Here is a 15,005-nt window from a genome sequence, read left to right on the forward strand (position 1 = left end):
TATCTGAGGAGGAAGCTTAGGCCACAGAAGGGGGGCTGCTGAGTATGGAAGGGTGTGAGCAGGCCACTGACCACTTGCTTAGACATAACCTAATAATTCATCTTCTCCCCTCTTGTGAGAGCAGCAAACAGGCTTGGGTGTCTGCCTGTGGTCCTGTCTTGAGTCCTTTGGAGAGTCTTGACCAACCCTTTCTTTGCCTCTTGTTTTAGAATAGTGCTGGGGCTGGAGAAATGGCTTAGGGGTTAAGAGCACAGACTGGTCTTCCAGAGGACCTGGGTTCAATTCTCAGCACCTACATGGCAGCTCATAAATTGTAACTCCAGTTCCAAGGGATCCTACATACATGCTGGCAAAACACCAACGCACATAAAATAAAAAAAATAATTTTAGTATAGTGTAATAGCAGAAAAGCCCTCAACTTCCATAGAGGGCATTGTGATAAAGTCCCCAAGCAGGGGACTTTCTGTGGGGGGCTATGCCTGGGAACACCAGGCTCTATCAAAAGGCAGAGGGGGCAGGAAAGCAATGCAGGCAAGAACCTGAGAAGGGACAGGGGATACAGGGAATCAGGAATAACCCCAGCAGCCCAGGATATAGGGACTCAGATAGTTGGTTTGCCCCTGAGGTTGAAGTGATTATGGCAAATGGATAATGACCTAGTAAGAAAAAGGTTTGGGGGTAGAGACTGGCTGCTTTGCATTTGAAAGTGGAATTGTTCTCTAGCTAAGCATGAACTGTCGGGCTGGCCCCATGAGGGGCAGCAAGGCCCCAGACAACAGGATAAAGGGAGTCATACTTCACAGATCTCCTCACCTGGTGTGGTACTCTGCATTAGTCTCTGGCTTCTTGGTCCTGGTGGGCCTGTACAGGTAGGCACTGTCGTCAGGTTTCTTCACAGCAGGTCCATGATGCCTTGAGCCAGTCATAGCTACAGTCTCCTCCAGAAAGCTTGGGAGCATGGGAGGCCCTGTGGGCAGGGGTGGTGTACATGGGATGGTGGCACAGAAGACTGGCGACTCTGGAAAGGATTCATGATTGTGTTCAAGGCATGGGCAGGCAATTTTTCTCTTCATGGAATTATGACACTCGTTTCTATGGAAGTAAAAGCAGATACTATATGGTTGTTTGGCTCCCAGTAGCTGAATATATTGCACCCAAAGTTACTTGAAGGCTTTTGCTAGACACAATGATGTGGCATGGCAGGGAATGACCCCAGCATAGGCTGCTGATGTCTGGAGCCTTTACCAGGTTTTAACATGGGAGGAATGACAGACTCAGTGAGTTGGTTTCGAGTATGTAAGTTTTATTTCACACTTATATCAAAGTAACACATACAAGCATAAGCAAACAATCCTAAGAACCATAGACACTAGGCTCATAGCAAGGGGGTACTTCTGTAGTGGCTGCAGTTTTGGGCTCTGGACTTGTGTTCCTCTGAATTCAGGTGGTCGAGTCTTCTGAGGGCCCAAAGTTGTGGTTTCAGACTGGGTGGCTCTCAGCTTAATGGTTATTTCAGGTTAGCAGAGGAGACCTCCAGGACATAGAGTAGTGGTACACTCTAAAAGTTCCCAATTCTGAGCAGGTCCCTTAAATAGCTTGCTAAATCTTGCTAATCACACTTTGCCACATATTCTCACTCTTATCTCCAATAGTCGGGTAGTGGGCCTATATTCCCTTTCCTTTAATCTTTCTCCAGCCAGGCCTTTGCCTGCCTGGTTATAGGCTCCTTAAAGCTGGGCAGAAAGGAACTATTAAACAAGCCAGAAGAGAGGGAGACAGATGAACAAGAAATCGAGTTTGCAACAGGGCGAAGGCTTGCTGGGTTTAACCATTTTTGACCCTGTTACATCCCAAAAGCTGACACTGAAGTCACTGGAATCCAAAAGACTGAAGAACCCGGAACTAAAATGTGTTCCAATGTGTCTCTACCCTGGCCTGATGTGTCTCCTTTACAGATGTATAGGAACCTGAACTTGTGACCTTTACCCGGATGAACCATTGAGTTATTACATCTCTATTGTTGGTAACTGTTCTGCCTACAAACAGGGAAGTCACCACCCTGAACATTCCATGACCCCAGGGCCTGGAGATTATGGTCAACCACCTGGAGCAAGCCTATCAGGACTGTTTACTCTTGTATCCCTCACATTTGCCTGGCCCCACCTGGTTGTGGTTTTTCCCTTTAAGAAGCCCTTAGACCTTTGTTTGGGGTCCAACTCTTTGACTCCTTTGTGAGCTTGATTTCGGACCCCAGCGCCCTGGTTGAATAAAGCCTCTTGTTGTTTGCATCAAGCCTTCACCTCTGCCTGGTGATTGGGGTCACCATGGTCCTAGTCTGAGATCCTGAGGGCCTGAGCCTCTGGGTGTCTTTCAGGACCAGAAGTGCTTTCAGTAGCAGTGCTGGAGGCAAGCTGTGGCAGTGCCATATTAAATAGCCACAGAAGGCCTGCCATGATGGCAGAGGGGAGCAGCAAGCCACCTGGAAGCAGAGAGGCCAGTGCTCTCTGCTTCCTAAACAGAAGTGCTCATGCTGTCACAGATGAAAGATACTACTCACCTGTCCCTGGAGGCATGGTTCTTTCATTTATTCACCCAGGCTACCACAAGTGGGTTTATTATTGCCCCCCCAGGAAGAAGCTGAGGGAGATCAAAAAGAGCCTGTGGCCTCAAGGACTGGACTGGTCGTCTTCTGTAAGAAGACAGTTCTGTAGCTCAGTTTTGAGGATTCAAGATCATGATCCCAGTATCATCTCAGCTCTGGTTAGGTACTCCTAGGCTGTGCTGTATAGCCAATGGTATCACAACAGGAATATGTGTGAGGGAGGGAAATCACAGGATGAGACAGGAAGCCAGAAAACAAGGAGAGAGCAGTTCTAATATCCCTATCTTGAGGGAATTAAACTGGGGCCATTTGAGAACTATCAGTTCCTTCTGAGATTGGTGGACCCATGTCCTAAGTACCTCTAGGCTCCTCCTCTTATGGATCAAATCCCCCCACAACATTGAGATCAAGGTTCCAACTCATGATCCCTTGGGGGACACACCAAAGTACATTTAAACTGTACCATGAGGAGATAGGCTGACCACCACGGACTGAACGCAATATGAGGCATAGAGCCTAAGAAATGAGACTATGTTAGGGAACATTGCCAAAGAGGGGAAGAAGGGCTTTGAAATGCCATCTTTGGGGAGAGATCATGATCTCACTGCAGCTGCAGTTGAGTGCATTGAGACTATACAAGATGATCAATAGACAATCATGGCCAAGGGAGGGGCTTGCAGGGCCCAACCCCCTCATTGCTGAACTATTGGCTGCTGATAGATTCTGGGGGAGGGGTAGTCATTGTCTTCTGGTATGTATTAACTAGTGAGCCCACCAACTTCTAGTGCAGTGGTTCTCAACCTTTCTAATGCTGCGACCCTTGAATACAGTTCCTCATGTTGTGGTGACCCCAACCATAAAATTATTTTGTTGCTACTTCATAACTGAATTTTGCAATTGTTATGAATTGTAATGTAAATATCTGATATACAGGATATCTGATATGCAGGTTCCATCGACTCACCAAAAGGGGTTGTGACCCATAGGTTGAGAACCACTGCTCTAGTAGATGGCTCCAAACACAGGGCCACATAAAGCCACTCCCATTTAGTTGGTCACAACTTGTAGGGAGGAGGGCCAATGGGCAGGCACTGGAGGAAAGTAAGAGTTGTATGAGAGTAATCAGAAGGCACACATCATACATTGGTGTATATAAAACGGGCAAGAACAAACTCAGCAGAAGAAGCCTGTCTCTTGTGAGGGGCTCTGAAAGAGGAAGTTGACCATGCCAAAGTAGGTTTGTGGGGTGACTGTAGGTGAGGTGTTGCAGGGTTGGCCTCTCAGCATTTTAAAGATGGTTCTCCATCTCTATGTGCACCTCTGTGACTTCTTGGTACTGTTTTTCCTCAGTAACACTGAAATGTCCTCTTTGTTCTTAATCCCGGAAGTTTCACTATGATGTGTAGCTTATGTTTATTATTTTTACTGTAGCAGTAGGTCCCTTTATCAACGTTTGTGCTTTCAAAAGATCTATGGTCCAAAAGATATTGAATGGAAAATTCTAGAAACAAACAGTTCCTAAGTTGTGCTCTGTTCTATTTAGCATGATAAAGCCTCTACACCATACTGCTCTGCCTAGGATGTGAAACTAGTGTATGGTGTAGCCATACTTTGTCTGGTGTATCCATACTGTATATGCTATCTGCCCATTAATCAGTTAATGGCCATCAATGGTTGGCTGATATGTTTGTGTTGAGGTCACTTTTGTTTACTGACCCCCAAACAAAGCAAGAGTGTTGTCAGCAATTCACATATACCAAAGAGGAACCCAAAAGGGCTTTCTTTGAGTAAACATATTCTCAACTGTAGAAAAAAATTATATGCTAAGGTTGAAAGGTTATTATCATTATTCTATTCTTATTGTTATTTTCTTACTGTGTCTAATTTAAAATTGCCTTAATCATAGATTAACATATGCAAGAATAGGAAAAAGTTTGAATAGTATTTAGTTCTGCACTGAGCTTTAGACTTCCCCAGGGGTTTGGAAGTGCCCCCCTGGGGGAAGGGGAGAGGAGAGAGCTTCAGACTTTTGGTTTAAGGACTCCTGTCTGCCACTCCCCATATCCACAGCCATTGTGCCTTCAGACACAACTCCTCTGCCATTTCCTTTGTTCTGGTCTCTGGAGTGACTATTATACAGAAGTTGACGACTTTCAAAATACCTTTGTGCTTTCTTATCTGTACTTTCATTTTTAAAAATTCATCTGTCCCTTTGTACTGTCTCCTGGGTAAAACCCTTCACTATTATCTTTCAATTCGTGACTCCTCTGTTTGATTCCTCTAGTCCTAGATTTCATCCGATGTTTTGATTTCTTGCATTTTACTAACTTTGCTTGTCAATTCTGACTTTTCTTGTTGGATCTTTTTCTTATCTCCTTGATCTTTTCCCGGATTTCCTTTTCTTCTAAAACGTGTGTTACCCTTTACCTCTTTGAACACCCCAAAATAGCCACATGAAAGTCCAGCCCACGTGTGTATCTGGCTGTGGGCAGACAGGGCATGTCTATCTATTATGACCTTCAGAGAAAAGCCGGGGCATGTTCTTCAGCATGCCTGGCTGTCACTGTATCTGTGAAGCACAGACAGTGTCACCATGTGGTCAGAGCAATGTGGAGTGTGTCACTATGTGGCCAGAGCAATGTCAGAGGTGCAGAGTTCATTTGAGGGCGCTTGTGAGGGAGCCAGTCAAACTTACTGGTTTTGCCGAGTTAGATCAGAAGGGCAGCAGATCTGATTTCTTCATGGGCAGAGTTTTGTTTATCCTGAACTCAGAGCCAGCAGCCCTATTAGTTTTGAACGGACTTAAATATTTTTCCACATTTGGGCAGAGTCTCTTACTTGCCAGGAGAAGGGCACAATAAACATATTGTTATGACTGTCTCAGGATGGGGGCTGGGCCTTATTCATCTTTTATTCCTCTACCCTGCATCTATTACCCTGCTCTATAAAACTTTACTGATTTGCATTGTAAAATGGATGGTTAAAATATGAGTCATGATGGCAGTAAATTTTATATACCATAACTTTTATCTTCAGATGGGTGTTGTGGCTCTCCTGGGAGCCTCTCCCCTCAATTGAGCATGTGATTATCACTTCCATGTTGATGCTGAGACCCTGTTAAAATTATCCCAGGGCTATTAGATAAGTCACAGTAGATTATTCCTTGTCAACCATGTGGTACTTTGCACATATGCACTGTATATGTGTATGAGTACATGTAGGTATATATACAGAACACAGTTGTGAATTTATGATGTAATACATGAGGGTATAGGTTCTGTTTGCTTTGCAAAAGAAAATATTAGCAAAGGCTGTTAACACACCAGACCAACCCCATTGTAGCATTGCCATGTCTACATGCTCTTCCTCGTCCCTAGTCCTAATAAAATGGCATTTGGTTTCCACTGAGCTTTCAAAATTTGGTTGGTCAACAGTTAGAATGGTATATTGACTTTGTAATATACTATTTTAATGACCTGTTAATACATAACAATCTTTGGACAGGGCTTCCAGAATTGCTGTTACATGACAATCAGCTGGCATGTTAAAACTAACCTCAGTGGCAAGAAAGCCAGTTACAGGAGATGCATCCTTAGCTGAACGTGTGAATGGCACACGCAGCAATAAGCTGGAAGTGAGTGCCTGGAGACTTCTAAAACTTCTAAGGAACAGTGAGATTTCAAGGGTCCCAGGGAAGCCAGCTGCAGGACGCCTTTTTAAAAAAGAGGTCTTGGCATTGTAAAGGCATGGAGGAACATAGCCCTTCGAGGAATCCCACTCCCCTGACAGAGATGAGTGAATGAGTCCTTCGTGGACAGGTTTGCATCTGCAATGAAGTCTTGTCAGGAGTGTGTGATAATCTGAACCGGAGAGGGAGGGAAAGGAGGGTACAATGATGGGGGAGAGGAGAAGGAGAGATGCAAGGCACAGGAAAGAGACCAAAAGAGAGCAAGCACTTGAGAGAGAATGGGGTGAGAATAGTGAGAGGCAGAATGGGGTACCCTGTCTTTCCTGAAGCCTGTGTAATGTGGTTGCAGGTCTGTGTGAAGATCTTGGCTGTCTACACAGCAGAGGCTGCTGGGCTGGACTGACATGTACCTGGTGGCCCTGCCAGAAGAGAGTCCCCCATTAACTTATGGGGGTCTGGTTCTTCGGGTTCCTTACCTTTTCTCTGGAGTAGGATGGACCCTTGAGTCTGGAGCCAATGACAGTCTATTCCAAAGGAGATCCAGTTTAACCTCTTGGTCAAGCTACAAACACCTCTCTTGAAGTGTTGGAGCTGCTTGGGCTCTGGAAAGAACCGTTTGCCTGAGAAGGGCCCTGAGGGCAGGAGGGGATGGGTTGACAGTACCCAGAAGAGTGAGGGTGGACTTGCTTCTCGGGAATGTCACAATGGGCTCTATGTCATGCAGGGTCCTGGCCAGTTACATGGCCTGTCCTGACAGCACTGTGAAGCCATGTGCTTAGCTTTTATCTTTGAAATAACCAATGGTGGCATATCAGTGAGCTTTGCCAAGACCTTTACCAAGCCACTGGGTTTCTTTGACTCCCTGTATGTCACTCTTGTCCTCCTGACCAACAAAGAGAGAAAATGTAGATGGCCACAGCAACCATCTGGAACCGCCTGTCTGTTTTGTCAAGGGGAGGCTAATATGGGGGAGAATTTGAAAAATGGCAAACATCTTTTTTTCATTGACTTAGAGCTGGTTGTCCAAATATTTGTATCACTTGAAGTGTAAGCCAAAAAGAAAAAAAAAAGAAAGAAAAAAAGAAAGAAAAAAGAAAAAGAAAAAAAGAAAATCCCTCTGAATTTAGAGTGCATTTTCATTACCCTTGTACAAACATCTTCTGGTACATTCTTTAATTTATCTTCAAATAATATAAACAACAGGCATAGGAATTATCAGAGGGCAAGTGTATTTATTTAATATATGCACGTGCTGCACACTGAGGACCCAGTGTCAAAGAAGAGGGACATGATACAACTTCTGTCCCGGTGCAACCTGCTTTTCTAATGGGGAGATAAGCAGCACACGAGTTCCCTAGAACACATGCTGAAGAAAGTGCTGAAGAGGGGTGGCCGTCAGCCTTGGGGAGCCACATGAGAGGGATTGCTTAGGGAATGCCTACCCAAAGGTCACACTTGAGCTGCAGCACATGGGATGCAGGTGTGTAAGCCCTGGGGAAACTGCAGGGGTGGGTAGGGATTAGCCCCCAGCAAATGACTCTTCTAGGCGTAAGATCTTCGCTAGAACACTAACAGCATGGGTCAGATAGAATGGCCACCGACTGTGCATGCAGGAGGAGCAGGAAAGTGCATCCAGGATTGCTCTCCCCAGGCCCAGCGTTCAGCTCTCCCACTATGTTCTGGAAGAGCCAACACGACATAGAATATCACATCCAGGATGTGAAGATAATCAGACCACATGAGAAGAAGTGGTGGGTTACATGGAAGGTCACAGAGCAGAAAGGAAGCCAGACTGCATCAGACACCAGTCACAGCAGTAGAGCAATGGCCCAGGGCACTTCCGGGATAGAGTACCACACCATGCTGCATCCTCTTCTGCCACCAAGAACAAACAACAACGCCAAATATGGTGGCACAGGCTTCTGTGATCCAGCTCCTCAGGAGCCTGAGGCAGAAGGGGTGGATTAAAAGTTCAAGCTCTGCCTGGGCAACAATGTGAATTCATGAGAGGCCCGTCCTGGAATCTTAAAAATGCCCTTGGGCTGGGGATGTTGCTCACCGGTAGAGTGCCTAGCACGGACAAGGAAGAGCCGAGTTCAGTTTCCAGGTGGAGTCCTCTGGGTACCAGGATAGTCCATTGAGAATCAATACTTCAGTAGCATGACCGAGCCTGGTGGAGCCCACAGCAGGTGCCCAGAAGGACCTGAGAGCTGCTGTGCAGGGACCGTGGAGCACTTCTCTTCCTCTATTGGTGAGCCTCTCCCTGTGCTGGCACTGGCCAACCTCTGCCCGCACCTGAACTGGCCAGCTTCTGCCCACACCTGCACTGGCAAGACTCTGCCTGTCCGAGCATTGGCCAGCTTGTGCTCGCGCCAGCCCTGGTGAGCCTCTGCCTGTCCCAGCATTTTCTCTTGGGTATTCACAGATATACTTTCTCTAAAGCACTTAAGGGTTGTACGTGGGACCACCCTGTAGGAGCCACAACTGCATGTGCCCCAGATGACTTGATCTTGGTGCTGGAGCCTGAACCAGATGCTGAGATGGGATGAAACTCCAGGGGCAGAACAACAGTGAGTTTCTTATGTCCCGATGTGTGATGATTTTATGTGCTACTTTACCTGGCCAGATGATGTCTAGTTGAGTCTGAAAGTTTCACACAGATGTTGGAATCAGACAGTTGAGCAGAATGAACTGCCTTCAGAATGTGGGTGGGTACCCTCCAGTCAGTGGAAAGCCCTGTAACAACAGGGTGGATGAAATGTATTTCTCCTTCTGGCATTGGCACTGGCACATCCCAGGCCCAGAGCTTCCTGTGGGACCAATCACATCCTTTGGGGAGTTGTGTGTGAGTTCAGGAGTTCTCAGGACAGGAGATGCTCATTTAGGAGAGATACACTAAGTTTTTAAAGCCTTGGGTCTGGTTGAAAAGTGGGTATGAGGCTGAGCTTAGGTTCCCCCAAAGCTACTCCATCACCAGAGAGCTAGTGGGAAAGTATGGAACGTGGCACTACAGACTGGGGGTGGTGGTGTGGGTGAGCCACAGGAAAGGGCTGTTGGGAGCTGGACAGGTTCTCAGTTGGTCTATGCAACCTGACACTGGAAAGCCACTGGCGACCCATCCAAACCAGTGTCAGGGCAGAACAGGGCATGAAAACCAGGGTGGAGACTGCAGGGCAGCAAGGAGACAGAACAGGGGCAGGGTTCAGTGCTATGTGGCCTTGGAGGACACTGAGCACTGCTTCACTCTTGGAAGTAGGACCAGATTTGTGCCTGGTGGGCAGGAAAAAAATAAAAGTGCTTTTGCTGGAGTCCTTTGCAGAATGAGTGTGTGAAGGAGTGAGTACTGCTGTCCCTGGTGCTCTGTCTTAAGATCAATTAGTCAGTATCCCCTATGGTCCTGACTTCTTCCTTGAAGTCCCTTGGCTTGTGCATTTCCTGTTGTGTGGTCTTCTAGGCTGGTCTGCATAAGAGGCTGCTCTTCTGTGTTCTGGACTGTTCTAGTAAATGCTCACCGATGGAGGACCATGCCAGCTTCTTGAACAAACCAGAAACACTGGGACTATTCAGTTTTCAGATAAATTCCTTGCTCAAATCTCTGCCTCTGCCCCCACCCCACCCCCACATTGGAAGGCTCTGAGGAAGAAGAAAGTTCTCCCAAGTACTAGGTGCAGGTGAGGGATGGTTGAGAGTGTGAATACTACAGACTTTCCTGGAGCTGGGTGTAAACACAGTTTGTAAAAGGAAGTCTAATCTACAAGTCAAAAAGGTAAAGAGGGTAGACACTTAATCTGACTGTGGTGTTCTGGTGCTAGGGCCTCTGGGAGTTGGTCAGGATTAGACAGGGTCCCAGGGCAAAGCTGTGTCCTGGCAGTTTCATAAGAAGAGGGAACACTGCCGGGTGTTGGTGGCACACACCTTTAATCCCAGCACTCGGGAGGCAGAGGCAGGCGGATCTCTGTAAATTCGAGGCCAGCCTGGTCTCCAGAGCGAGTGCCAGGATAGGCTCCAAAGCTACACAGAGAAACCTTGTCTCAAAGGGAAAAAAAAAAGAGGGAACACGGCCAGAGGAAACACACAGCTCGCTCTTTCCTCACCAGCTGATGCTCTGTGCTGCCTTGGGACTTTGCCAGCAGGGAAGCCATTATCAAATGTAGCCTCTTGACCTTGGGTCTTTTTAACCGTGGTCCAAAGTAAACTTTTCTTTTTAAACTTACCTGCTTCGTGCATTGGGCATTTACAATAGCAGTGAAAACTGGGTTGGTAGACCAATTGGGGGTGAGGGACTGGGGCACGAAGACTTTGAAAAGCTTTTTGGTAAGCAAATTATCCTCATTTAGTGTACATTTTGGATGCTCTTCCAACCTTCTCCCCACTGAGGTGGAATACTCTCACCCCAGCTGTGACACCCTTGCCTCCAAGCAGGCCCAGGCAGGCTCCACATGGCTGTCCTAGTTGTGAAGACATGGCATATGTGCTCTGTCCCTGTCCTCACAGCTGCTGGTAGGGCTGGCAGCAGAGAGTGGGGGGCAGGAGGTAGGTTGTTGGGGGAAGTGAGCACCCACTGTGGCATAGCCAGGATTTGTGCTCCATCGCTCTGTCATTTACTCCAGCACACTAGCCAGGTGGCTGCTTCTCATTGGCAGTGCCAGACCTTGGCATACTCAGGCAGGGAGGAGGCCTGGGACTGAAGAATTTATTAGTGTTTCCTTGGGGAGATTCAGGCCCCCACCAGCACTGCATTTACTAGTGATCTCTGTGGCCACAGTTCTCTACAACCCTGTCTCAGGAACATCAGGCTACTGCAGCAGGGAAGGGCATCACCCCCCTCCATCAGCCCCAGAGGACTGTCTTTTGTCTTCCACTTTCCAGAGAACTTAAAACCGTTATGGAAAAACATTTTATTACACATATTCAACTTGCTTCCAATGAAATGATGTATTTTTCATGTATGATGGCATCCAATGTTTGTCATCTATTCTTTTGTTTTTCATTCCTAACCAGCACCCAAAACTAAAACAAGATAGAACCCACTGGGCACAGTACTGAATGTAAGTTAACTAGTGAGAAATATATACATTTGACTTTAAAGTGAAAAAAAAAAAAAAGAGCAAAGGTAAGGTTGCCACTCAGGCTCCTTTCCTGTGTTCTTAGCACCGTAAGATTGTGAGACTCTAGTGACGCATCTGTGTGACCACGAGGGTACAGGACTTGAGTGACGGTGCAGGTCTGACACAGAAGCATCACGTGATCCCAGAGCTTTGATGGCTCTGGACAAAACAGAAGGAAAGTGTCACGGTGGAGTTCAAAGTGACAATGCCAGCATTTGCTCAGAAAGCGCTTGCGTGTGGGGGAAGCACCGAGGGGCTTAACATTAATGATACGGGGCTCCTTCCAGGACAGATGGCAGTGGGGCAGCAGAGGCACGAGGGACAGTCACACCTATGGGGACATGCTCACACTTGCTCTGCCTAGGTGGGCCTCTAAAGACCCACAAGGAAGATGTTGTGGCTTCCTGAGCTGGCTATGCTGATGCTCTCACGGCTTTCTGGCTGCAAAATATGAATATCTTTGGGTAAACTAACACATGTTGGGCTGAAGGAAAATTGACAGCACCTTCTCCTCCACTCCCCCCAAACTACCTGGAATCTGTGGGTTTTAGAAACAGGTTGGGGAGTCTGCTGGTGACCAGATGTGTGTGTGTGGCGGGGAGCAGGGTTTAGCACCTCACTGGGGTAATGGGTTACTTCATCCTGACTGTCTCTCAGAGCACCCAAGGAGGTTTATCAACACTCCTTTTCAATTCAAGTGGAATCAAATTCCCTGCCACCCCTACCACATCTCTGTGATGGGCTAGTCAAATTAAAAACAAAAACAAAAAGACCCTAAATTAAAATAGAAACAGCACCAATAAGTCAAAAAGTACTTGGAGATGATCCCATGGAAACTGGCCCAAGAACTTCTATCTGACACCAGGAGAAGATGGGCCTCAAGGTAGTTCCACACATAAGCACCCAAGAAAACCCACCAAGATGTGAAGCCAAGCCAGCCACCTGCAGCAGCCAGGAGACTAGCAGCTGGTCTGCTCTTGGAAAGGTCAGTCTGGTTACTTCTCTGCACTTCTGGAGTTAGGAAAGTTCTGTGGTGAAAGTGAAGGCATGGGGATGGAAGAGAGGACCTTCTCCATCTTTCCATGTCACATCAGGATGGCTCAGTGATGACAGCTGGGAACAAGAAGGTACCAGCCATGAGATCTTGGCTAGAGGAAGGCTTGATGGCCGTGCAGCAATTTCAGTCAGGTGGTGTTCATCCAAAAGTCCTGGCACACCTGCCTTGTGCCCAGATACCGAAGTCAACCTTTGTGCTGCAGAACCCAGGACTGACTGATAAGTGTCCTCAGATGTCCTGAACATCATCCTAACTTCAGAAAAAAGGCCAATGACAATGGAAAGCTACTTGGCCGAGATGCAGAATACATATAATGTGCAAAGCCTTATGGAGTTGCAGGCCTTGAGTGGATATGCCTTGAGGCAGAGTGGGAGCTGGCACACCCGAGGAAGCAACCCTGTGCACCATGTGTGCATGTCCCTTTTCATAGCACCTTGAGGAAAGGCTCCCCTGTTTCCCTGTGGGGTATACCACTGAGTGGCTTCCCAAATCCAGCTCTTCAGGGATGCTCCATAACCCCACCATATGTGGGATGCAGAACTCTGTGGCACTGGTATTTTTGTTGGCCTATTCAGATTTAAACTCTCAGGGGCAAGATTTCTAAGGAAAGGACCAGGATTTTGAGACTGTATGTTTTTGAGATGGGCAAAGGCCAAGTCTTAATTCTTGTGCTCAGGCAGCAAAGCCCTCTTCCAGAGAAGCCATTGTAGAGGCTGGTCAACCAGCACATTGCTGGCTTTTAGGATAGAGCCTCTCCCAATGTGATATCTCATTTCCAGGATATTTCCACAAAGCTCCATCAAGCCCGAGGAATTCAAATGTCAACATAAAGCCAGGACAGAAGCAATAACACTCTTGTTTAAGTGCTCTCTCTCTCCTCTCCCTCTCTCTCTCTCTCTCTCTCTCTCTCTCTCTCTCTCTCTCTCTCTCTCTCTCTAATTATCTGCCAGAGGTGCCCCCTTTGAGATATATATGATCTTGGAAGTTAAAATTATTTTGTGACTCTTGTGTACTTTCTCCTTAGATAGCCATCCAGTGGCTGTTAACAATATATTATGTTCAAAGGACAAATGGCAATGTCAAGTCCACTCTCTAGCTCTATGCAACTGGAATCTCGAGGCAGCCTTATTGTGGGAGCAGAGGAGTGCTTTGGGGGTCCTGGCTGCAAGGCTGGTGTGCTTTTGGATAGGGTGAGGGCTCTCCACTCACTAACTGCCAGACCTCAGATCTTGAGTCAGAGCTTTGAGCAAGCACTGTGCTGTTTACGTCATGAGCTTGATGGAGAGGGCAGCTGGCGCATCTTATTTGCGTAGAAGTCCCTACAGGTCTGGCAGCAGCGCTGGTACCACCGCATGTCCTGGCAGAGGTTCTTCTCTCGGATGACCCGGCAGTATACCGTCCACTGGTCTCGTGTGCATTTGTAGGTCAGGGCAGCTAAGAGGACAGCGGAAAGAACACATGTATGCCCAGAGGTTAAAGCCTTGGTTAAATACATAGAAGCCACCCATGGTTATATCACTTTCTTTTACCTTCAAGTACATATTAGCCTTGAATAAATTCATGGACAGCTAGGGCTATACAGATGCTACTTTCTTCTACGGATCTACTTCTGCATCCAACCCCTGACTGAGGTACCCCTACTGCCTTTTCAGAGCAAGAGACACCAGACAATTTGCTACTGAGCTTGAAGGAACTGGTTTGTGATAAACCATAATGCTTCTGTTGGTATTTATAAAACACAGTGACCTGGAGCTGTGGACATTAAAGAACCCACAAAAATGCAAATTTGAAGGATAATCAAATAGCTCACATTTCTTTCAGGGTCTTAGCCCTCTAGAGAGAAAGCCTTACACATAGGAGGTCCTGAAAAGATACCAAGTAGACTTATGCTGGCAACAGACATGGGTGTTCTCTCTACGAGCTCAGCAGCTCCCCCACTCAGATGGAAACTGCTTGGAGAACCCTCTCTGGCAGCTAAGGGGCTCTGGTTAGTGTGGTGGCGAATGCTGTTAAACTACCAGGAGCTTGGATCACTCAGGAGACAAGCCTCTGGGCATGTCCATCAGGAAGTACCCAGAGTGGGTTAAAGGAAGTTGGTAGTCCAATCCTGAGAGTGGAGAAGGGGGTACTGTTCCATAGTCTGAGGGCTTGAAATGAATTAAAAAGGACAAAGGCAAGCACCAGCGTTGCTCATCTCTCTTTGCTTCCTGACTGTGGGCACAATAAGTCCATTTGTCTCGATGACAGGCCACCATAACCTCCTCGTGATAGTGGGCTGTACCCTTATAACATAGACCAACAACCCCTTCCATAAGTCTCTTTTGTCAGGCATTCTGCTAAGGCATTAGATGGTCTTCATGTAATCCCATCACTGGCTGGACTACTGCCGCACAAGCAGGCTTGTTCTGAGCACCAAGAACCAAACTGCTTACACAAGGACTGTAACCTCTCCACCCCGTCTATATGCAGATCCATCATGGCACAGAGGACGCCATGCAGTTATCCTAGTGAATCTTTCCAGAAAGGATTGTGGCTCTTCACCCTCCTCAC

General features: G+C 47.1%; 1 protein-coding gene across 1 annotated transcript in view; it reads right to left on the reverse strand.

Moving 5' to 3' along the window:
• Window positions 1-13,722: 13,722 nt before the first annotated feature.
• Window positions 13,723-15,005, reverse strand: part of Adamts17 (ADAM metallopeptidase with thrombospondin type 1 motif 17) — a 307,289-nt gene continuing 306,006 nt past the window's right edge. The window contains exon 23 of the mRNA XM_027408107.2: window positions 13,723-13,889. Within this exon, the coding sequence (XP_027263908.1) occupies window positions 13,723-13,889 (167 nt within the window). The remainder of the gene's footprint in view (window positions 13,890-15,005) is intronic.

The sequence above is a fragment of the Cricetulus griseus genome, chromosome 3 (assembly GCF_003668045.3).
Source record: "Cricetulus griseus strain 17A/GY chromosome 3, alternate assembly CriGri-PICRH-1.0, whole genome shotgun sequence".
Lineage (NCBI taxonomy): Eukaryota > Metazoa > Chordata > Mammalia > Rodentia > Cricetidae > Cricetulus > Cricetulus griseus.